Genomic DNA, 25,484 nt, shown 5'->3' with positions numbered 1-25,484 from the left:
ATGTATATTTCTAATAATCAGTCATCTAGATAATGGCGGATTGCAGATTCTTTAAATGGTGAACTATTTCAGTAATGCTTAAACATCTTTCTGCTCAGCCCTTTTAAACTTTTTCCTCGTAGACAAATAGGACAATGATCAAATTTTGATTTTCCCATATGATTCTCAGCAGGTACAGATTTGGCTACAGACATTCTGTATTTTTTAAATAATAATCATCTTACCTTTGGCACAGAATGCTGTATGTCTAACACTTGGCATACAGATGATTTTTTGGTAGCAAAACCTTTCCTATTGCAAAGTGAAGACAGTTAGGTAAAAAAGTATGTGAAACTTAGCCTTTCTGAAAAATATGAGGAGTGAAGAATCACTAATTTGTCATGCCCAATGTTCAGTGAGAATACATTTATTTTGCCCAAGATATGTATGACAGCAGAGCAAAAGTGCTTATGAAGAATGCCAAAAATCTTCCAGAAGGCCTAAAGAATGCAAAACCCCCATTCAGAAGATGGAACTTGGACAATGTGTTAAATACTGAAACAAAACAAACTGAAAAGGATAAAAAATTCCTCAGCCCTAAAAAATGAATTACCTGTATAGCTTATAAAAATCTATATATTTCCCTGAACAGCAAAATTTTCCACTTAGCGTCAGCTTTGAACACAGCTCTGCTTGAAAGCTCAATCAAAGAACTTGAACAGAATCAGACAAAACATTCATGTTCTCCGTTTTAATGATATCCTGGTTTTTCCAAGAACTAGTACTACACCTACCTTTCATAGCTTTTGATTAAAGAAAAAATAATAAAATAATGATTAAAAAAAAACTCTAACATGAAGGGATTTTTTGCTTTTCTAATATCGATGGGATCCTAAGAATACACTAATGATTTTAAGTGTTAGCAATTTCTTAGTCAAAATTTCCTCAAACCATATGAAAAATGCAAAAAGCATTTCAGTTGGGGATCCAGTAATTCTATAGCTAATTTAAGTTTGCTGTAGCCATACAAAATAACATTAAATTGGAAAGGACCAAATCTGAGTATTTATTAAAAACTGGGTTTGCTATAAAGGAGTCTAACTGCATATGTCTTTGGCAAATTTTTAAGCCCCATTGTGCCTCTATACCTGCTGATTCAGTATCAACAGTTTCAATCATCAGTGATTAACAGTGGGACTAGGGGGAAGTGATATTACAATTTCATAAATGCATGCCAAGCGACAATCAGCTGTAACATAATGAATTATTTAAATAGTGAAATTCAAACACAATTAGCATTATTATCTTCCCATATTCCTGCAGTAATCATGAAAATGAGCCACATACATCCTTCCTTTCAGACAAATGTAGCAAATGAAGAGGGTGAAAAAAATGGTTGTACAACTTTAAGTGTGTTCTTAGCTTACATGTTATCTTTTCAAATTCATGCATTTTTCCATCTCATACCCTCTATATAGAGAGCTGTGAAAGTACTTGAGAAATCTTTCCTTGTTTTCATATTCATACTTCTAAGTTAAAATTTGCTTCTAATATTCTCTCTTTTCTGATTGTGCTGCTTTAACAATTTCATTACATTTTAAAAATAAATACCGTAATTTCTGGAAGAAACGGCGCGGCGTTTACGTGTTTAAAACTTACATTTTCAGTGGGTGCGGCGTTTAGGTGCACTAAAAATAAAATATTTCCTATGATGGTCATTGCACATAGTTTGGATGGCCTTGTCATTGTGCATAGATTGGTGCTGTTCCCACACAAAAGACCACTCAGTTGCTTTTTGCGAACGTTATTTTGTTTATGTTCTTTCCCTTGAACGGACCTACATGCCTTATTCACCCTAAACGAGATCTCAGAACAATAACATTCTTCCCCCTTTCAAATCAACATTCTCATCAGTTTGAATAGTCTCTCTCCTCTGCCATTAGATGAATCTTCCAGGACCCATCCTCTTTCCACCCCTGCCTTTTCTGCAATTTTTTTCAAAGGCGGACACGACTCCACCTGCTTCGCAATAACAAACTCTGACGTATTTCCCCTTCAGCATGAATGGATTTTTCTTGGCATTCTGCCAAATACAGATCCCATCAGTTTTTAATTAGGGATAGTTTTTAATTAGGGAGCGGAAAATTTTTGAAAATGTCTCTAAACAGCACAGAAGCTATACATTTCTTACCTTTAATTTATTTTTGAGTTATGGTTTCATTTCATGCATTTTTCTTAACCGGTATGTCATATATCAGGACTTAGGTTGAGTTTTTGCATCTATACGGCCCACGATGATACCACGCGCAATTTAATCTATTGCGGTGTTTCTGTGTAATTTTAATTTTTCCCCGCCATTTTTCTCGAGTGCAGCGTTTACGCGGATGCGGCCTTTCTTCCGGAAATTACGGTACTTCTTTATTTCTACCATTCCCCAGGAAATTAATTTCTTCATTCTTCACTTAGCTTTTGTGGATTTGCATAATGTAACATAATCCTTTAGTTTCAGACGAAGGAGGAATCTCAGAAAGTAATGATAAAACTAAGGGGCACTAATAACAAAGACACTAACACCAAAGCTGGGATGACAACACTATAGGAAACCAGCTTGACTACAAGTTGTGCCCTAAATCTCATAAGCTTGGCTATTTGCCTATTTGGCATAAATCTGAGTAGACCAGTTTGTCCTCAGAAATTATTTGCCCATGTTTCTGCACAATGTCTTGCTATTTTTGTGATACATGACCATAAACAACAGAGAGTGTGCATGAAACTTAGTTTTCTGTTGGGAAAAACTGCAACTGAGACTGCTTGAACACCATATCAAATGAAGAATGTTATGATTTAGACATCCACAGGCAAGAAAAAATGAGGAAAACAATGAGAAAATCCAGCAGATTGATAACAAAGAAAGTTAAAAGAACCATTCACAAGATTTCTGAAGACATTGCATCTGTAAAACAATTCTTAGGGAAAAACAATATGTTTGTACCTCACTTGTGCAACTCGCCAAATCTTCTTGTTCAGTATGACCTTTTTCAATATCTATGGGCAAAGATAATTCTCAAAAAAGCAATTCAATGTATAAAGGCAGTTTAATGATGTGGGTGAGGTGCAAGAAGTCCACTACCTGCTTAGAATAAATAACATTCTGTGTCGATAGTTCCTCAACTGCTTCCATGTATCCAGCAGAAAGCAAAATGTTAGGGAAAATGTATCAGTGCTAATGGGAAAAATGTATCAGTGCTAAGGGAGAAAGTGTATCATTGATGGAGAATAAAATATGCAAAAGATAAGTATAATAATTTTGGATATCCCCTTCATGTATACAAGAAAACGTATACTGTACTCAGAGGTGATTGTGACCCCATTCCAAAAATTCTGAAAACTATCATGGGCCTGCATCCATCATGAGATTTTTTGTCACTTGGTATATATTAGCTTACAATTTAAAATATTTTCTTTTCTTACTTTCTTTAATGACATAAATTACTATCTTAATGAATGGAAGTTTATGAAAACAGAGACTAAAGCAATTATATGAATTTAGCTAGTGAAAGCTGTTTAAATACAGATCTTTATGAATGGATTCAAAAAGCCATACCATTCAGAGGGTTGAAAATCCACTATAATTTAATAGAACTTTAATAGGTGATACTCACACATACATATATAAGTTATTTTCAAACAATTTTATTAGCAAAGCAAAAAATATGTAAAAACTAGTTTATTTCACTATATTATTTTACAAAGTTTACTACTTTTTTGTTTCTTAAAAAAAAATTAAAAAGAATTACTAAGTTTAGCTTGCTCTTTTTTGGAGGGTGGGGGTTAAGTTCTGGAAATAGCTAAATTTCTATTTTTCGTCTCTAACAACTAATATTCAATATGAAAAGTGAGAGAGGTGGTAAGTATGAATGTAGACAACAGTTTTTTACTTAATCCTCTGAGTATTGAATAGGTGATGGAGATAAAGAACTACCAGCCAGGTGAGAGAAGTTCACAAAATGCAAAGAAAATTGGTAAGCTACATAGCTATTAAATACATTGTCCTAAAAATCTTTAATAACAGGATCTCAAGAGGGATTTCCTGATCTAAAAATTTCATATGATTTTTTGTTTAATGAGAATAAATCGTATTTCATAGTTTGCACAGTGTCTAGCTATCAGTGTGCAAGAATATTCCAACCTGTGCTTTAATATCTTGGCTGTGTGAAAGGATATTAAATTGAAGGTTTAAATCTATTGCAATCTTCTTCACGTGTCCACATGATGCTCCCCTTTTATAATGAATGACCTGAATTTTATATAACCCAAAAGTTTTAAATTTATGATTTCTCTGAGTGATACATTCATTCTGAAAGAAAATTTGAGACTAATGAACCTACATTTAACAATAACAAAAACTGAGGATTTGAGAAAGTGAAAAACCTGAAAATCGAGCTATATCTGAATCACAATCACCCTTTCTACTTATTTTGTAGTACAATATGTAATGTAGCTTAGTGCAAATCCCACTTGATTAAGCAAGTAATGTCTTCGGTGATAATTCATCAAGTAAGCTTGATCCTATTACATGAATATGCTACGTTAAATTCCCTCCTCTACAACACACGGTTCTACATATCTACTATAAATCTTGGAATGTATTACCTGCCAATACATAGAAACTATCATATAACGATTCATTCAAAACACTACAAAATTCTAATAAAAAATTAATAACTTACTTTCAAGCAAGTAAAATCAACAACAGACCATATTCGTATAGTTTCATCACCTGAGGAAGTAACTATTGCCTAAAGGACAACAAACAAACAAAATTCAAATTTGCATATTTGCTATTTGCAACTAAGCCAAAAAAAGTCATATAGAAGTAATAATAAAAACAGAGATAAAAATAATATTAAACCCTAGATTTTATGATTTTTTTAACTCTCTTCATAAAATTTTAATTTATGAAATATTCCTTCATGATAGAATTATATATTAAAATGCATCTTGTAGGCACCTCTGAGATCCTCTTTCGCTAATCAAAAATCAAATTTTTGAGAACCACTAGGACACCAGTACATTCATATGCATTTCTGTAATGTGAAGCTCTCAATAATACTCTACAGAAACAAACGTCATTTAATAGCTAATTTTATATTTAAATGTTATTATTAATTATTTAGTAATGCATAATTTTTAAATATTACAAAAAGAATGCCTAATGTTCAGATAAGTAAAGGCTATAGCTGAATATACAAAAAATACAATTCATGATAGAAAAGCCAAATGAATGGAAAAAGAAATTTGCTGCTTAAAATTATAAAAAATGCCATCTTATTTAACACCAGCTTGAATATCAAAAGTCTACATATTGCATTACATAAGACTTTGAAGGAGGGGTAAAATACATTTCAAAAGTAAAAGCCAACATATTTCTCTATGTTCAAAGCCCAAATTTTGAAAAATAGTACAAATAAATCAATTATTGATGTTATTTAGCAAAATACTATTTAAATTGATAAAAAATAGGTGATAAACATATTATTATTATATTTGTTTTTCTTACATTTTGGATTAAAAATATGTTGTTGCTGTCTTGTCCATATTACATGGAACAATAGTTGCCAGAGCCTACTCCAAACAGAGGTTGGACTTCTATTTTCCACCCCCAATTTTGAGGGAGAGCACCAGGGGGGAATTCAGGAGTCTTAAGTTTCAGGATTACTAGATATGTTCCCACAAAAATATTTATTACTATTTTATTACTTCTATATTTGTCGCTTACATTTATTAAGGTATAAGGAATTTAATAAACTAAAATCTAAGTGATAAAATAAAATGCATATTACATATACCAGTTTAAGTACATGCACTAGCTGTTTTTCTTGAAACGATTTCATGATTTCTTTTCAATTGAATTCAATTCACAAAATTGTCTGGTTTCTTAAACAGGAACTTGCGGTTCACAGCATAGAACAAGAACAACCATAATTCTGCTTCTAATGACCGGAGAAACAAAATAAAAGTAGTTTTGGGAAGCTTTCACAAGCTTCAAAGTAAAGAAATAAAACTTTTTGAAAAATTTCATCAAAATTGATGAGTAGAACATAGATGGATACTTTAAACATTTTATAAAAAAATTATATGAAAATAATATCTTATTAGAACCTTATAACAAATTAGATGAAACTACATTACATCTTATACATGAAATCCCATCGATGATGAGAGTTGGCGAAAGTCCACCAAACTAGGCCAGTTATTCTGGCAGATGTTTCAAAGCACAGATTTCAAAGCACAGCTTCACTTAATTAGATAACCAAGAGATACAAGTAACGAATATAGCATATAAAAATTTAAACTGCTTATTAGAATTTATAATACTGCACTTTTTATTCCTGCACTTATTTTTTTATTTATATACACTTTTTATTCCTTTTCAAATAAAATTGCCCATTGTGTGTATTAATGGATGCTTTTTTTGATACCAGGATCCTATAATTTGAAAACACTCCAGCACTGCATGCTATTCCATTAAAAGTAGGTCCAAAATCTTAATTTTTCTCCACAAAATGTGAAGGGGGAGCTAAATAAAGTTAACTTATACGCTTCTTCATAAAAATTACACTGGTTCATCAAGAATTAATTCTGTGTATATAAAACATGAAACTCTTATAATTTTACTGTAATTTAATCCTTATTCATTTTTGGTGCTAACGTGCATTGTCTGGCAAAAGTTTCAAGTCATAGTCCTATACATGCTTTGCAATGACTTTATGAGTCTCTCATTCGCTTAATTTTGGGGGAATTTCTTTTTCTAATTTTTTAATATTCCAATTAACTGAACTTTCTGGTTAGTTGAATACCAGATAGTTAGGCCTTATTCTTCAACATAGCTAGCAGATAACACTGTATTTAATACAAATGGTTAATAAAAATCGCTGAAGAAAATTATGAATATAAAATCGAGATATGAAATATACTGCAGCAGAGCACAGTTTATACATCTTTCAAGCGACCCTTCACAAATGACATATAAATGAGAAAGACGTAGAAAAAAATTCTGACCGTCCTTTATTGAACTTCTTGGACACCAAATCTGTGGTTAGAAATTGTTGCCAAAGTCTATGAACCACAGAACAACTGACAGCCAGCCACATTGCTAAAATCCTCATTCAGAACAAAGTCTTGACAGGGTCTCTTTAATAACCACAGGTCACAAATACCCATCATCCAAAGCAACTTTATAAATTCTGCTACAAATTTTGATATTCCAAAGAGATTTTTGGCTGGGTCTAGCAACAATAGAATATTCCACCAAGTACAAATGCTGATATTCAAATAACAGGCAGTACAGCAAATCAGCTGGTGGTTAGTAAGTAAGCCATCTGGCTACTTCTGTCTGACCTTTGTCAACGAAGTCATGACAAAAAAGCCCAAAGAAGTTTGCCCATTAGCTTATGGCAGTAATGGACTAACTTCTTTGGAAGCAAGCCGAAAAAATTTAGCAGGACAATATAATTTATTCTAAAATTTTAAAAATATAAAAATATTAATATGATGAATGAAACTGCAACTGCATTTTTAAAAGTTCCTTAACCCTTTCCAGATGAGCAACCTATATACATATTCCCTATCAACGTCTCCCACAGCTTGGCATCTCACCAATGCATCACAGGAGCCCAAGGGACAGGTGATGCATATGTGCATTTTAAGCTGAAACATTTTTAAAAAACTACTAGATGGCATCCTGTGTCCATTACTTTTGAATTGTACATAGGTTTAGGATCCTAACCTTCAGTTTGATTATATTCTTACTAACTCTGGTATCTACTGTTGCAAAAGAGGAGGGAAAGTGTAATGTAAATAAACAAAGCTCCACTCTTCAACTCACCACGTGATATAAACATATGTGTTTCTTTAGGGTTACTATGTGGTGTTCTGTTATGCTTTGCATTGCTTTTACCACTTATATTTCATACACTTCCCTTTTTATTTCGGAAAGCCTTAACTTCAGTTTATTAATGGCGAGCAAGCATTACTTATCAGAGGAAGGATATACTCTCTTGGAAAATAAGCCAATTAGTAACATGGATGAGGGTGATGATTCATTTTCAGAAGAGTTACAGAGTGATATTTCTAGAGATTTTAATATGGACATTTTGTCACATCCTGAGATCACTGAGTGTCTGCCTTCCACTTCCTGCAAAAGATTTAATTACTCCTTCTTGTAAATAGACTTTTTTGTACTTTTTTAACTAACTTTAATATTTAGTAATGCATTTTGTCAATTAAAACTGCAGAATGATTTCAATATTCCTTCTGAAAAGTATTTCTCAAATTTGCAACTTTTTAATATATTTTCATATAAAGTAAAGGAAAAAGACTATTAAGTGCTAGTTTTAACATATGTGATAGCTTAAGTAATAATATAAAATGGTGCCGAAAATTCTGACATTAGGACTTAAACTTTTGTGTGTGTGTGTGTGTGTGTTTTCCCCCTAAAGTTAGGCTTAGCAACGCAAAATCCCCATCCTATGAGATGATTCCTTTCGATTCCCATCTGTCCCAAGGGAATAAATAACAAAGGCAAACAAAGGCATGCCATCTTTGAAAGAATTAAATTTAGGTTTGAACTGTGGTGTACTAATTCTGAGAAGTGATGCTTAAAGGTTCTTAATCTTCAGACTATTTCTAATAGAATTTTTCCTAAGGTTCACGTATATAAGTTGGAGCAAATATAACACTAAGATATTACATATGGGAAACTTGCTTTCAGTAAAAATTTGTAAGCTCTAAGTTTAGAACATTCAAAAACACCTGTTTCAAATTTGTTAGATTTTAACTCAATTATTTGAAGCCGCAAATATGGCCTCACTGCTTACCAATTTACGTTGAAAGGCATGGTGAAAATATCCAACACCATTGAATTACACTAAAATTTTGAAATCTGCAATCAAACTATAAATACAATTCAGTTTTCTCTGGTCTTGTTCATAACTCTCAAGATTGTCTTCACTTATAGAGAATATTGAATTTAAACTCAGGAAATTAGACTTTTGTGTAAAGCAGCACATCAGAGTATTCAGATTGCATGGACTGATAAAATCTTGAAACTTCTTATAATTCAATCAGATTGAATAGTATTTACAAGACCTCACGATTACATCAAACTTAGTTTTCAAAATTAATGCAGATTTACATAGGGCATCTTGATGAATAATGCAAAACATTGTTCCCAGAATAGTTTTAATTGAAGGGTCCAAAAAGTCCAGATTTTTTTCCTACCATACTGGGTGTTCCATCATCATAATATTACATATGTTTGTTATGGTTACTTTTAAAGTTGAAAGACCTTCCAGAAATTTATAAAAGATATCATATCCTGTTGCAGCTCCCTTTAATAACCGCATGCATAGCAGTTCCTTGTTACTTTCAAAGTTCTCATTAACAGCTCTTATAAATAATACTAGTTGAGCAGTATCATTTATATCAAAACTTCCTCTATAGCTATGAAGCAGAATTTGAACTGGCCAACCTTTGACTCTAAATGTAATATCAGATTTTTACTGATGGCTTCGACTCTAGAAATCCCCATTTCTTAAGATAAGTTTACAGTCTCAAAATCCTTTTCTAGGCATAAAACATCACAAACCTGCAGCATGCATTGTTTAATGAACTTCTCATAATTCAGAGTTTTATTACTTTTAGCAATACAATATATTACAATGTAACTTAATGTGAAGCTTTGCTTCCAGGATACTGTTCACCTTCTTAAAATCTTCACTTCTATTTCAACATAATAATTGTCTACAAAAAAAATTTTTTTTTTTTTTCCCCCGTATTTGGACATTTCTTCATAACTGGAATTCTTATGCTTTGATGGAAAGTGATGGGGAAAAAACGAAAAGCAGTACTTTTATTCATTTAAGAAGATTATCAATAAATATTGTTTACTGGAGTATTTTGAAAGGGAGATGTATGTCTTATTATACTTGTCTGTGCTCATGCATAACAAAAAAGTACTAGATGAAGCTGCAAATGCAAAGTGTAAATGCCAATGTAATGAGATAACAGACCTCTCCTACATGAACTTATTTTCTGATCATGACATCCTTTCTGTTTCGGCTCAAGCTGTTAAATTTTAAAAGTTTGTTATGTCTACTATTTTAAAATGCCTGACTGAACTTACTCTCTTTGGTAACAGAACCCCCCCCCTCAAAAAAAAAAAAAAGAAAAGAAAAGAAAAACAAATTTCCGAAACCTTAGTCACTACACCCACAGATCTTTAATTTGATGCTCCCAATGACAACATCAACAAACAATGGGAGATGACAACCCACCTGCTTCTAAATTTTCATCCGAAATCTGGATATGCAGGATGAGCATCCTGATTTATTTTTCAACAAAAATATCAGTGACGGGAAAGCTAATTTTTTTTAAGAACAGGTTGCCCGAGAACACACAAAATTATTTATCATCCAAAATCATTTAGAGAACCCGTATCACAAACTGCCCGGTCCCCACAGCTCGCAAGTCACAGGGTGCGGTAATTTACCTCTGATTTTCTCTTTTTCTTTTTACATTTCTTTTTCTGAAAAATTTGCTCATGCCTCTCGAGAAACAAATTTTTAAGACCTCACTAACACTAAACTACGGACTGCCTATAAAATAACTATTGGCTAAAATTAAAGATAAATTAATAGTTACCCGAACCAACAACTATCTAGAACTCTCTCCCACCAACGAGAAAAAGGGTAATAATTTACCTCCAAATTTCCAAGAAAGTCTAACCTTCTTTTAAAATGACACACCATGATCTCATGCCATACATCAAGGAATGTTTTCAACCGTAATTCTGTCAAAGTTGTGACACCAGTTAGTAATAAACATATCACAAAAATCTCCAGAAAGAGATGAAGAATTTCTTGCCTCCAAACAAGCGAAACACATGTTCAGTTTGGAAATAAAGGGGTGGGTGGGAGTGCAACAGTCCGCCGACCCTTGACCCCAATGTGTGTAGCCTCGCGGGAATGAAAATCACCGGCATTTTAGCTGTACAAAACTTTCAGCAAGTTTAACAAAAGTATATCGTATTCAAACAAAAAATGAGTTTAAACAATAATATATTAAAAATTAATTCTTTAATATTAACATTATAAATTCCCTACTCACTATAAATGCATTCACTAGGTTAAGAGTCATAGCAGAGTTTAGAATCTATATGCATTTCGTCAAAACTGAAAACGCATATTTTTTCTACAGAATTCAAATATTCGCATCATTCCTTCATTACAGCAAGAACATCACTCTGAAATCCCGGACTACATGAAAATTTAGTGCACCATTTCCTTAAGGTGTTAGTGCTAGGTAAAGGAATTCCTATTTTTTTCTTTCCAAAAATCATAGCTTTTAGATGATAGAGCTCTTATGACAAGTATTGCATTTCAAAAGTTTCTTTTGCCGCAATCCAAGCAAGCGATTTCTTATGTCATCTTCATAATCACTGCACAGAAAATGTTCGCCACAAATTCTTGTGTTTTTCACATTAATAGAATCCTGTCTTCAACATTCATGTATCCATTCTTCTGCCAAAAGCAAATTGTCCTTTGGAAATCAAGAAATACTATATCTCTTCCTTTCGTATTTCTATAAGCGTTACGGCACGTTGCTACAACACAAGAAGCCATATTACATAAAGGATATTTTAAATATAGAATTTAAAAGGAATACTAACTAAAACTATATATATATATATATACAAATTATTAAATAATTGCACTGTTAGAAAACAAATATGTATGATTAAAATTAATTTGGGATATGCGACCTCCAGAAAATCATTTCGCAACTGAATGAAACTACAGTTTTAAACGGGCGAAATCAGAGCAGGTGCAACACAGACACGTCAGATTACTTCCAATTCACCCCTCCAAGAGGCTCGCGTCGGCGAGGAGTCGAACAAAGAAATGACCTAGCCCTTCTATTTATCCCTGATATATACATATATATATATTTAACAAATAAGGGAATAAACCAGAAGTTTTATCACTTGGACGAATTTAAAACTTCAAACTCCTTGAAGAAGTTCCCCCCTCATAATTGTTATTATATTTACATTTAATTCATATACAACACTTTTATGAAATAACAGAATACTATTTTTAGTTATTATCAAGTTTTTTGCTACTTTTTGATATTCAGAATTTAATATTACCCCTTTGTGATCCAGAAGCACATGCAGATACATGATTTTGAGCAATGCTTCATTGAATTTCTCTATAATACTTAAATGTAGGCAAAACAGCAACCTTATTTTCCAACAGATTTTAAATAAAACTGTATTGATTTCAAAGGTGATCAGACACAGATCACTTCTTTGGGAATAAAATACGTTGGCAGAAATGTTTTTGCTCATGAAGAAGTGGAACATATGTCTAATTGTTCTTGAAATCAATAGTTTTGTTTAAAATTTGTGCTGGATAAATTTGCTGTTTTTCCCAATTTTACATTTTCCTACGACATGTTTCTCTTCCTTTTTGATTATCCATAAAAGCTTGAAACTGACGTAAGTTGAACATCTTCTAAAAGTATGTATATATGCATCAGCAATTTTCGTGTTACAAAAGTAATTACTGCAGCACAGTTCTCAACCACATTTTTGTTAAATTTTTTTCATTATTTCTCATTTTATTACAGAAAAATTAAAGCATTAATATCTTAAGTGTACATAAGTTTTTTTTTCCCCCTCTTAAATATGAACCAATAAAGATTCTACTTTTTCCCTCTATTTCCAGCACCATATACACAATTTCTTTGAAGGGTAATGCATATGAATACATCATTAAATCATGACAAGCAATTTATTTTATTTATTTATTAATTTATTTTTTGGGTTTGGGTCTTTTTGGGTCCTTTCATTATTTTTCGATCATCCTGGAAGAACCTCTGGAAGAAACCCAAGCTGGATTATAAAGCCATGAATCTTTGTTTACTAAATTCCTTCTCACTAACTAGTGAGCAACAAGGGGAAAAAAAAATTTCTTTTCCCTTTAAATACTTCTCCAATAATACTTCATTCAAACTTCCATGACATTAAATATAAATATATATACAAATTACAAATGATGTTCAACAACAGTTATTTAAAAGAATAAATACATTATTAAAATATACAATAAATTTATTACTTTCTGTCTTTGTATAAATGGAATTTCTTTCTTCAAAAACTACCTTACACACATTTTCATTTCCTAAAAAACTTTTATATTATACTCTCAAATAATCAGTACAAAATAAATGAAAACATTTTAATAGAATGCAACTGACTCTTTTCTGCTACTGGTTACACTAAAACTGTTTCAGAAAATGCTCCTTGGCTTGAAAATTAGATTGTAATGTGAATTTAATTAACACAAAAAATACAATTATCTGTAAAAGTTTTTTTAATGTTATTAAAATATTTTTAAATTTTTGAAATACTCAAAATGATGCTTCACAAGTAACTATCTAGCTATACTCCTGTTTCAATGATTTCTCTAGCTATACTCCTGTTTCAATCACACTTTTTAATAATTTTGTGAATAAGCATATCACTTTAATGCTACCCTTCTAAAATATTCTGGAAAGTTTACAGATGAAAATGCCTTTACAGAAGATCTGTGCCTATTTTTAGAGGAAGTAGCAGCAGTTCCTCTTCAGCATGAAGTGAAAAATTTACTTTTAATGAGATAATTCAGTTTTTTCAAAAACAGACCAGTACCATATTCTCTCAAAAGGCACAAAATATTTCTTTAAGATGAGGTTGAATTGTTCTGCATTTCAAAAAGTGTTGAACTACTTTTACCATCACAAGAAAATGCACGAACTTACCAAATCAACAGGTGAAAAATTGACACACCAAACACCCTTTTTATGTCCTCTCAATGTACCAAGAAGAGACAAATCAGTCGCATTCCATATCTAAAACAGATACCAACAGATACAGAAAACTGTAGTCAAGGATTTGAATAAGATAATAATTTAAAAGATTTAAAAATGGCTTTAAATATATTTAAAACACTTAATATGATAATCCAGTAAGAAATCATTATTGAAATCTTATGTAATCATTTCAATTCTATATGTTTTTAAAAAAAGACAGAAAGAGAAAGAAACTAACAACTATCTGTTAACATAAAAAAAACTTTGATTCCGCAAATGAACATATAAATAAGTCCCCTTGAATGAAATACTTAATAAAACAATTAAATAATATTTCTAAAATATAAAAATACTTTCAGTGAGAAAAAATTAAACAGGACAGAAATTTCAATGCCAAAATTCACATCAAAAATAATATATTTCCAAAAATTGAACAAGGCAACTATTTCATATTAAATTAAAAGAAGTAGAACATAAAAATTTTCAGTTTTTGTAGGAACTACAACAATCATTGTACCAGCAATAAAATAAGTCTGTGCACCAACATCTATCCCTATGAAAAATATACGATCAGTTCACAAAACAAAGCCCATCCTTCCAGTGTCTAAACTTATGTAGGAAGTGCAATAATCACTGTAGCAGCAGTAAAATAAGCTCATGTATTAATATCTATGCCTAGAGAACACACATGATAGCTCACACAACAAAGCATATTCCTACATAGCATAAATTATTCCTAAACTGCCAAAGTGCTCGAGCTTTCCACCTGAAGTTTTAATTATATAAGAAATATTCAACTTAAATGTAGGCACAAGAAATACTAGAATACGAAAAATAAAAAGAATTCATTTAAGATTTGTCGAAATTTGCACTTACCTGTTACCGTTTTAAGTGCAAACATCTTCTAATTTGATGTTCATAATATAATATTACACAGATTTTTTTATTTTGCAATTTATTCTTAAAAATTATCAGTAGTCTATGAGTACTATGATTTTTCTTTTTGTACACTGTGTAAAAAATCTTATGTTAATTGAGCAGTTATTACGATTTAAGTCTAACATAACTTCACCTTTTCTTATTCCTCACCAGAATGCAAATTAGATTATGTATTTAAGCTGAGGATTTTGTTTCTTTAGATAAGAGCTTGTGGCAATTGCACCTTGTTAGCATTTTTGACCAGCTCTGCTTAAACGTTATTTTCTGACTTTAGCATTTCCACTAGCCAATGTTTTAATTATGCACTGGTAAATATTTTGAGTAAGCTTATTTTTAGTCTATTTAATGTGTAGTCTTGCACTACATTATCAATATTTGAATTTAATTGTCCATTATTATATTAATATCCATAATTGGTACAAGTTTCATCTGTAACACAATTTGTGCCTGTTTTTAAGAAAAAATAAAAGGCTTATTTTAACCTCCTTCCATATTTTGTGAGTTGTTTAAAATATAGAGATAAAATCACTGTTTGTCTCCTAGGATATGTGGGACTCTAATTCTAGCTTCCAACTACAATAGCAACCCTACAACTGAACCAAAAAATTTCCTTATTGTTTTGTAATGTTTGAAATTCTATGCTGTATTTTATTTATGTTATGGAAATTTATCTATATCTACTGCTACTAATTAAAAAAATAGTAGATATATTTGCTCTAATGGAACAGTGTAAATATATTAGTTAGTTCTAAGTTATGTTTTAAAGGAATTATCAAACTGTGGTTAGTGATATGTTAAAAAGAAGAAAAGAGACTGTGAATAGAGGTAGAAAAAATTTTGAAAAGCTTTAAAGAATTTACAAATTCCAGCCATGATTCAACAGATTAGATTTTAGGAAACATGAAACACTGTCCATGAAATTAGTGACTTAGAGCCAGAAAGCTTATTATCCAATGAACAGCTTATTTATCTTGGTATAACATGGATAAAAATATAGGAGAAAATCTAAAGAACTCACACCAAAATAAGGAAAAGACTTGTCCTACATCATATTCATACTCAAGTTGAAGAAGAAGAAGATAAAAAGGGCCTCTTACTGCCTTCAGTTTATTCAGCAATGAACTAATGTTGAGATTTGTTCAAAAATACACTGAAATCCACAAAAAACATGACAGCCAGGATTTCAGCATCACCTTTGATTATATGAAAACATTTTTAGGTCTGCAAGTTGACATATACCTGAGAAACAATTGCAGAATTAAATGGCATCCACGTATTTACCACAAAATATTGTGCAAAAAAGAATTTGAACTCATGAAAGATATGAGATTAAACAGTATCTCAAAGTACAAACAAAGAAAGGAGACATCTGAAATTTTGAATGACAACATAATGAGCTGCCAAAAGATCTATATTCTAAATTTTGATATCGTAACAGATTACCACCTATTTCTTTGTAAGTCGAATCTCCTTGACTTCCGCACTAAGCAGAATCACGTATACACAAATCTTTTACCAAACGTATCACATGTGACAAATTATAACTTATTTTAAGTAAAATGGTAGAAATACTGAACTTCTGAGTAGTTGCCTAAAGAAACATGAAAATGGATAAGATGAATTAGTTCATCTTTTTTATAATGTATAAACCACTTTTGGTCTTGATTACTGTCATTATTTTATGTGGTCATCTCACAAGTCAGAAATGTTCTGCAGGTACTTCAAGTTGTGCACTTTAACAGTAGTCCAAAGTTTCATTACGTTGGATGGTAGTAGGTTCTGTGCATAAGGTAGCATGTTCCGCAAAGTCTCAGAGTTGCTCAAAATTTATAATTAATTGTTTATTGATAGAAATTTGTAACATGTTACTATATGTAGAACAAAATTAAGGAGGAGAATAAAAGAAAATATTTAATATATTTTCTAAATCAAAAATATTTTTTAATATGTCAATGTTTTATGAAATTCATGAAGGAAAAAAAAAAACTGTTACCAAACAACATTATTCACTTCCCCTCTTCTTACCTAGAAGAAGCAAGCTTTAGTCAAGTCTATAATTTACTTGACTAAAAAAGAAACAGGTTGAAAATTGTTGAATGAAGTGATTTAAGAGTTATGCAATTTTATTTCAACTATTAAAAATATTACCTCTATTCATAAAATGCAGCCATCACATTAATTAAAATTGAATTTTTGTGCAATTTCAATATGTATTCTGTTTTTGAAAACTTGTTTGTATTTGTAAAAGTAAAATAAAACATAAATATAAAAATACAATTTTTTTTTAACTTTCATTCACATTCTTAGTCTAACTGTTATCTTTAACCCCTTCGCGCCGGGTAGCGCAAACGCGCGCTTATCACAGAGGCCGGCAGTGTCTTATGCAAGCGTCTGTCCAGGGCCGGGGGCTTTTTTGCTATTAAGCCCAAATCCATGAAATTTCCGAAGTGTCAACGCATTGTTTAATAATGCTCTATAGAGTATTTAAACGGCTTATGCTTTATAGATATTTTTATATATACTTTAATTACCTTATTTCTTGTTTAAATACATATTTTACACATTTTATTTTCATTACTCACCATTTTATGACTTTTAACATTATACATTTGAAAACTAAATATATTACTTAAAATTCTCTTTTCGTATGAAAAATTTGAAAACAGGGATTTACACACAGTCCTACATTACATTCCTTGCACTTGTAATAACTCATTTGCCGTTTTGGATTATTTTTCCGAGAATGTGAACAAACGAAGCATCATCGTCTCATTTTCTTATCAGTCTCTTCTGAACAAAGTTTTGGAAAATGTCTTTCAGTTAATCTGAGCACATTTAATGATTCTTCTGATCTTGGTGTGATATTAACATTGGTGCTTTTAGAGGAATCCCGATAAATAATTTGATTAACTAAATTAAGCCGATAATTCAGGAGAGGAAGATTTTTTTTAACTTTTTTTGTTGAAAAGAGTATTGGCGTTAAATACAGCCATATCCATGATATTGAAGAAAAGCTTCTTATACCATTTAACAATTTTTCTGAAAGATAGGTACTGAATAATGACGGAATCGCTTAAATCTACTCTTCCCATATTTTTGTTGTGTTCTACGATACACTCTGGCTTCATTATAGGATTAGATGTTTCTCGATCTTTTTTACCAGTATCACATTTTTGCATCATGCATAGTTGATATCATTAGCACTTTTCGTCTATCTTTGAAAGTAGTTAAGTTCTTTTTCTGCAAAACCAACATCTCATCGATTTTCATTTTTGGCGGCGGAAAATTTTCAGGCATTCCTTTCCTTCTGTTCATTAGAGTTCCACATGTATTTGTTTGTAGTGCAAAGAGTTCGTCCGATAATGATGGAGACATAAAAAAATGATTAATATATAAACCGAAATAACCAACGCTTTAGCGAAAATAAAACTTCTCTACTTACAATAAACAACTACCACGTGCGAATTTAAAGAGACGTTATAAATCCCGCCATTCGGAAACATTTATTTCCCCTTTTGTTTATATAATCAAAAACACATGTATGTGAGTCATGCTTCTCTCATTTCGAGTAGAAGGTCTAATGTACATGTATCTGAAACCATATGGGCATACAGTGCCATCTTGTGGCAAAAATTATAGTTTTTAAAACGTTCCAGGACACTGGCACAAATACGTGACAGTCGGGGCTGAATGGGAAAATGCTCTGGCACGCCTGTGTCGGCCGGGAAGTGAGTGTGTTCGTTGCTGGCATGTAGATGTGACAGTGGGCGCGAAGGGGTTAAGTTATTTGTCAATTACTTGTATTATGATTATGCTGTATTCTGTATATTATAGAAAAAATATAAGAGGGTCGATGCAAGAAAAAAGTTGGTAAACCCTGCTCTATATCATAAAGTATTTGCCACTGTCTTGGACATTTATCTTTCCATAGCTTCGCATGATTTACATCAAAATCACATATATTTATCAGCAGGAAACAGTTTGTACCACAACTCAGAGTTTCAGGAAATGCAAGACCAGCTTGCAGCTGTCCAGTGATGGTGTGCTGTTACACAGATGAAAAGTGTTTATTATCAATTAACCACTGGTAAAAATGTACACCTAATTAATTTTGAGCTGCATAAACTGATACAATACACAGAAATGAATAGTCTACTTACTAGTAGCTACATGTTGAAAAGGATACATGGATCTCATTTGGGACAATTTTTTCAACATTCAGTATTCTCCAAACCATCTTGTTACAAGCATATATGAAATCTTCCGTATATTACACACTTCTAAGTACAAATGATATAGGCATTTGCCTTTTCATACATTAAGCAAGTTTTTCTCATATGGCAAAGGCTTATTTTATAAATAAAACATTTTACAGTGTTTGATACTTCAGAATAAGAAACACTTTGCTGAGCTTATAAAAACAGGTAAAGTATTACACTTTTACACATATAAAATTTCGTTTAACAACAAAAACTATATTCAAAAATTCAATTCAAATTGAAAAAAAAATTCAATTGTTTTAATGTTTTTCTCATTAATGACAAAATATATCTAATAAATGATACAAAAATAACAAGATTTAATTGTTAATAAACTATGACCCAATGCCTACATAACTTGAGAAAATTTTTTCTAAAAATACTTACAGTAAATACTGGAAGATTTGGGTTCATTCATTTTCTGATTTAAATAGAACAAAAACTTTTAAAGTAGAAGCTAAAATATTACTTAATTAAAACAATATATTATAGATCACCAATCAGACTTTCAAATAGCTGAGCTACTTTCAAACACATAAAAAGAAATTTTTAAAACAAGACTAAAATTCACTTAATTCATTGGACAAATATGATATACACATCAGGAAATCTAAAATCAAGACATATAAAAATATGTGTTAACAATAATTAAATATGGGTTATAAATCTTAAATGCTACCAAAAATGTTTTTAAAAAAATCAAATTCTCTCTGAAAGAAACTGGCTAATATCTGAATCGTAACTCATTACACAATACATACATCTTTTAAAACAAGAAATTCAAAATCTGAGTTCTTCAGTTCATTCAAATAGATTTTGGAAACCTTGAAAACATTCCAAAATGATCAAATTCTTAAATACATAGAGTGGCTACTTTATTATGACCACCTAAATGCTTGGAGTAAATTAGCTATGTCATCACACTGTTGCTACTACCTGGCTATGCTGGTATAAAAAAAAAGGGTAAAGTTTAATTGAGACAATCGTATTGGTTAACTGTCTGAACATAAGGAGTAAAAAATGTCTTTTAACAGGCTTTGTATTTGGGATAATTGCTAGCTAGGAGCCATGGAGCAAGTACTGGTAAAATGACTGGATTTCTGAAATGTTTAAGAGCAGCTGCAGTCAGTGTTTAAAGACTGTATTGTTAGGTAAAAAAATGGGTCTCAACGAGCAACTTGGTCAGGTCAATGCTCAGGATGAGAGTCTCCAGACTTAAAATAAGATTATCACATCTAATGATGTACAAGGCTAGAAGAAATTTTTCAAAGAAACAAGCCTCTTCTTCTACTACAATTTGAGGGTTTTGCTGAAACCTGTATTCCACCTAGCTACATGGGACTTTTTGAAATTGAACTGAAAACGTTTCACTTGAAGCATTGTCCCTCATACGATTTCTTCAAAGAGGTTTTTGCATAAATCTACCAATCAAATATCTGGAAGACAATTATTCTATAAAATGTTTCCTTTCATGCATTGTTGAGGATAACTTGTAGATGAGACTGAGATACTGGTTTAAAAGACCACAGAATAATAACAATGCCACAAATTGCAACAGAGTTTAATTAAGGATTTTCAAATGCACTGTGCACTGTACAATGCATTGTATGGGAAAGGGAAGCCAAAAGCCAATTCAAACATTTTTGCTGTCTGCAGTTAACAATATAAAATAACTCACATTCACTCAGGAGCACAAGGAATAGCAATAGATAATTAGAAACAAGCTATGCAATCTGATGAATCATCATGATGAGCAGACCAGCAAGTGAAAATTTGCCAGAAACAGAAAGAATAGATGCTTGGTGCATTGCTACAATCCTTCAAGCTGGTGGAGTTAATATGATAGTTTGGTAAATGTGTTCCTGTCATGTTCTGGACCCTTTAATTCAGGTTAATGAAAGATAGAATATGACATCATATCTAAACATAACTGCTGACCAAATATACCCTGTTATGTTGATGGTTTATCCTAACACTGATGGCTACTTTCAACGAGATAATGCATCTTGGCATAGTGCTGGTCTGTTACAGGATTGGTATGTGGAACATAAAGGAGAGTTTACTTTGCTTAAGTGGCTCCCTCACAATCTCTAGATCTCAATCCCGTTCAACATTTGTGGGATGATATTGATAAGAGCCATCCAACATCTTATCCACAGTCCTCCAATCATACAACACTGGAAAGTGCTATTCATCAGGAATGGTCTTAGAACTTCCAAACAATTTATCAACATATTGTCTAGTCCATATAAAAAATAATCAAAGCTATACTAAAAGAGTTCCCTAATGAAATATTGATAAGGTGGTCATAATAAGGCAGCCACTTTTTTCCAGCATATAATAGCTTTCAAAACAGTTATTAAAAGTAATATAGGCAAAATATTTTATGGTACAAGATACAATGGTATGGTATAAGATATAATATATAAATGCATGTACATGAGTACTTGTTGTATCTATGTATTTACAGAACCAAACCCCCAACTAACAATAAAAATTATTTATTTAATTCTACAACAACATTAAAAGAAAATATTTATGCAAAGTAACTGTTTCTTTTTTAAATGCAATAGCTTTGATAAAGGATAAAACAGATGAAAAAATAATGAGGATACAAGATTAAAATCAGCAATTTAACAATCTATAAAAACTGTCTGACATTTATACTGCCATACAGATTAGCTCTTCAAACTGCAGGCCCTGTAATGTCACAACTTGATTTAGCACACTTATTATCATAGTAAGCCAATATGGTTCACTTGAAATCATAATAGATTAAAAACAAAGTGTGCAGTCACATGTTTCTTATTTTAAAATTAATATTTTTTTCCCATTTTTGCTACATTTGTGACAGTAAATGGGGGGAAGGCAAAATCTGATCACATTATCTGTTTGTATTTTGATAAATTATCTATGAAATATAATGAAAGCTTGAATACAATTGTTATTATTTACATTATAAAATAATCAAAATAATTTGATATTATAAAATTTTAATTATTATTTACAATATAAAATCATATAAAATAATTAATAAAAGATAATAAAATTTTAAATGACAAACTATTAACAGAGAGAAATATATTAATGTCATATTTATTTTATTAATTTCACCAGATGAAATAGTTCTGACAGACAGTAATGACAGACAGTAAATGACAGAACTTCTTCAAGACAGAGAATACAGTTTATAAATGCACATTACAATTACAAAATGTAGGTAATTTCATATGAAATATATAACTTAAGACTTCTGTTATTTACATTTTAACTTTATAAAAGCATCTGGCTAAAAATATCACTAGCACTAGTTCCTATGATTATCAGGAAGTAGAGGATCAGGACAAGATTTTGGTTTCCATTTCATCAGAATTTTTTTTTTTTTTTTTTTTTTATATAATTTCCATTTTATGTTTAAAAATGTTGCTTATAAAAGTACATCCGCAAAGAAAAGCAAAATTATGGCACATGCATATTAACCCTTTGAAGGAAAATTGAGACTTAAAAAAAATCAAGAGCGAAATCCTGAATTTTGAGAGCCAGTATATATTTTATACCGGCGACCCTCTAAGACATTTTTTTTCCAGGTAGCTGCCAATTGTTAATTTTTTTTTTAAATTAATTTTGCGTACTTTTGATGTGCGTCTGTAGTGATGAATGTTTGAATATAGTTATGTAAGTCTGAAGACAAAAAATTTTAAAATTTTGGTAGAAATTTAAAATTTTAATAATAAAATTTATGTTTTTATGCATTTTGAGGATGCAACACAGCTGAATATACTTATGTAAAATATGGGTATAAAGCTTTTCAACTTGATTTAAATTCAATATTATTATTTTGCAAAAAATTTAGCAAATATAACTCTGCATGCGTAAATCATATCATGCTGTAACTGAACTAGTATAATATTAAAAGCAGATGTAACTGAGCCGAAAATTTAAAAAACTGAAAAATGAAACACTAGGATTCAGTTGAGAAAGTATGTTGCATTTTATGCTTTAGATAATATGTGAAAAAAACCATGCTTCATACTATTATACGAAGAATCGCCCCCCCCCCACGCACACACTTTAGATCTGTGTTTCTTAACCTGTGGTTCATGGACCCCCAGGGTCATATTTTGGGGGTCCGCCGACTGCTCCTAATTTTTAAAATGTTTGCATCAATATTTTAAAAAAAAACTTTTTTTGTCACGGCTAACCTCTGTAAGCCGTCTATCTGCCAAATCCCAATAATAGAGACCTCCACAATAGGAGGAAAAGAACATTCGCAAACCATATAAAATTTGAAATTTTTAGAAACAAAAAGTAGCCTTTGAATTTTACTTCACTTGGAAATAAAGTGACGTTAAAATCAGTTCCACAAAGTTCTTGCAAATTTTTAAAACAAAATATTTGTTTTACTTTTTCATAAGTTTTTCATAAATAATTAAAGTATTTTTTTCCAAGTGTTTTTTTGCATTTTAATGTTTGTTCTTAATGTTTCATTTGATTATTTGATATTTTTTGTAGCCCAAAATTCCCAAAAAAAGGAAGTATGATGAAAATTATGTAAATTATGGATTCTGCTGCATGAAGGAATCGGACGGTGTTGAAAAGCCACAATGCTTTCTGTGCGGAAAAGTTTTGGCAAACGCCAGTATGAAACCGGCAAAATTGATAGAGCATCTCAAATCTCTTCATCCTGAAAATGCATCTAAAGATCTAGAATTTTTTACAAAGAAGAAAGCCCAGTTTTCGAAATCTGGAAAATTAACCAAACTTGGATTTGGTATTTCACAAAACCCTTTGGTTGAGGCATCTTTCAGAGTTGCATATCGTATTGCCAAAAGTAAGAAACCGCATACAATCGGAGAGACATTAATTACGCCATGTGCGCTGGAAATGGTTGAATTAGTTTGTGGCCTGGAACAGAGAAAAAAATTTGAGGCTATTCCATTGTCCAAGGATGTGATACATTCAAGAATAGTTGAAATTTCTTGCAATATCTTGAAACAGATCATCAATGAACTGAAAGCATCACCATTTCCCTTTAGTATGCAACTGGATGAGACTACAGACATCTCGAATTGTAGTCAACTTCTTGTTTTTGTTTGTTACGTGTCTGCTGATACTATCAAAGAAGAATTCTTATTTTGTGAGCCTCTTTTGCAAACTACAAAGGCAGTTGATGTTTTAGCGATTTTAAATGTTTTCTTTTCCAAACACGACTTTGACTGGAAACAAAAACTTCATTCACTTTGTACGGATGGAGCACCTGCGATGCTTGGCAATAAATCTGGTTTTGCCCACTTGGTAAAAAAAGAGGCTCCTAATGTTATTGTTACACATTGTTTTTTACATAGACATGCACTGGCTACAAAAACTCTTCCAACCAGCTTAAAAGAAGTATTGTCAATAGTTATTAAAACTGTGAATTTTTTTAGAAGTAGAGCTCTTAACCATCGTCTTTTTAAAACACTGTGTCAAGTAATGAACGCTGAACATGAGGTACTTCTGTACCACACGAAAGTGCACTGGCTGTCACGAGGGCAGGTTTTGAAACGAATGTTCATGTTGAAGACAGAAGTATCACTTTTTTTAGAAGAAAAAGTTAACTCTTCAAATATTTCAAGAAAAAAGATTTTATATGTAAATTGGCTTACCTGGCAGACATTTTTCACCGCATGAACAATATATGTCTTTCAATTCAAGGGCCTGATACAACAATTATGGATGCCACTGAGAAACTACAGGCATTTTTATTGAAAATGTCACTTTGGAAAATTAGAATTCAAAATGGGATATATGCAAACTTTCAAATGTTGGATGAAGTGCTTTTTGAAAATGGATCTCGGAAAGATAGTTTGTTATTGAATAACTTGAAAAATGAAATTTGTGAACACCTGGAAGTACTTCAAGTTTCATTTGAAAAATATTTCAGTTCGGATGGAATAAATATAAAAGATGAGTTGTGGATTCGTAATCCTTTTCTTTGTGATATTGACTGTATCGATGACATGAAACTTGCCAAAGATGAGTTAATTGATTTGAAAACAAAGTCCTTGTTAAAAATGGATTTCGATTCAAAAACTCTTGGAGAGTTTTGGTCTTCTTTAAGAGAAGCCTACCCATTGCTTGTAAAACAAGCTATGGCAGCCATTATTTCATTTGCTACAGAGTATCTTTGCGAAGCGGGATTTTCCACACTTATCACAATAAAAACAAAACATTGAAGTAGACTGAATGTTGAACATGATATGCGCGTTGCTTTGTCGAAAACCATCCCTCAATTCAATCTGTTAATCAAGGAAAAGCAGCAACAGCCTTCAATTTAAAAATTTTAATTTCTTCAAACTTTTTATACTATTGAAATAAAAATATTAAAATAATTAAATAATAAAACAGAAT

The 25,484-nt window shown here is 31.4% G+C and overlaps 1 protein-coding gene across 3 annotated transcripts in view; it reads right to left on the bottom strand.

Annotated features, from left to right (window-relative positions):
• Nucleotides 1-25,484, bottom strand: part of LOC118201713 (transducin beta-like protein 3) — a 175,512-nt gene that overhangs the window by 26,461 nt on the left and 123,567 nt on the right. For all 3 annotated transcript variants that reach the window (XM_085810869.1, XM_085810870.1, XM_085810871.1), the window contains 2 exons: nucleotides 13,846-13,935; nucleotides 4,710-4,778 (listed from right to left, as the gene is read on the bottom strand). In XM_085810869.1, coding sequence (XP_085666995.1) covers nucleotides 4,710-4,778; nucleotides 13,846-13,935 — 159 coding nt within the window. The remainder of the gene's footprint in view (nucleotides 1-4,709; nucleotides 4,779-13,845; nucleotides 13,936-25,484) is intronic.

The sequence above is a fragment of the Stegodyphus dumicola genome, chromosome 2, assembly GCF_044657685.1.
Source record: "Stegodyphus dumicola isolate Sdum_Otavi_A_Nest chromosome 2, ASM4465768v1".
NCBI lineage: Eukaryota > Metazoa > Arthropoda > Arachnida > Araneae > Eresidae > Stegodyphus > Stegodyphus dumicola.
Note: the sequence above shows the minus strand (reverse complement) of the source record. Positions and strands in the feature narration are given on the sequence as shown.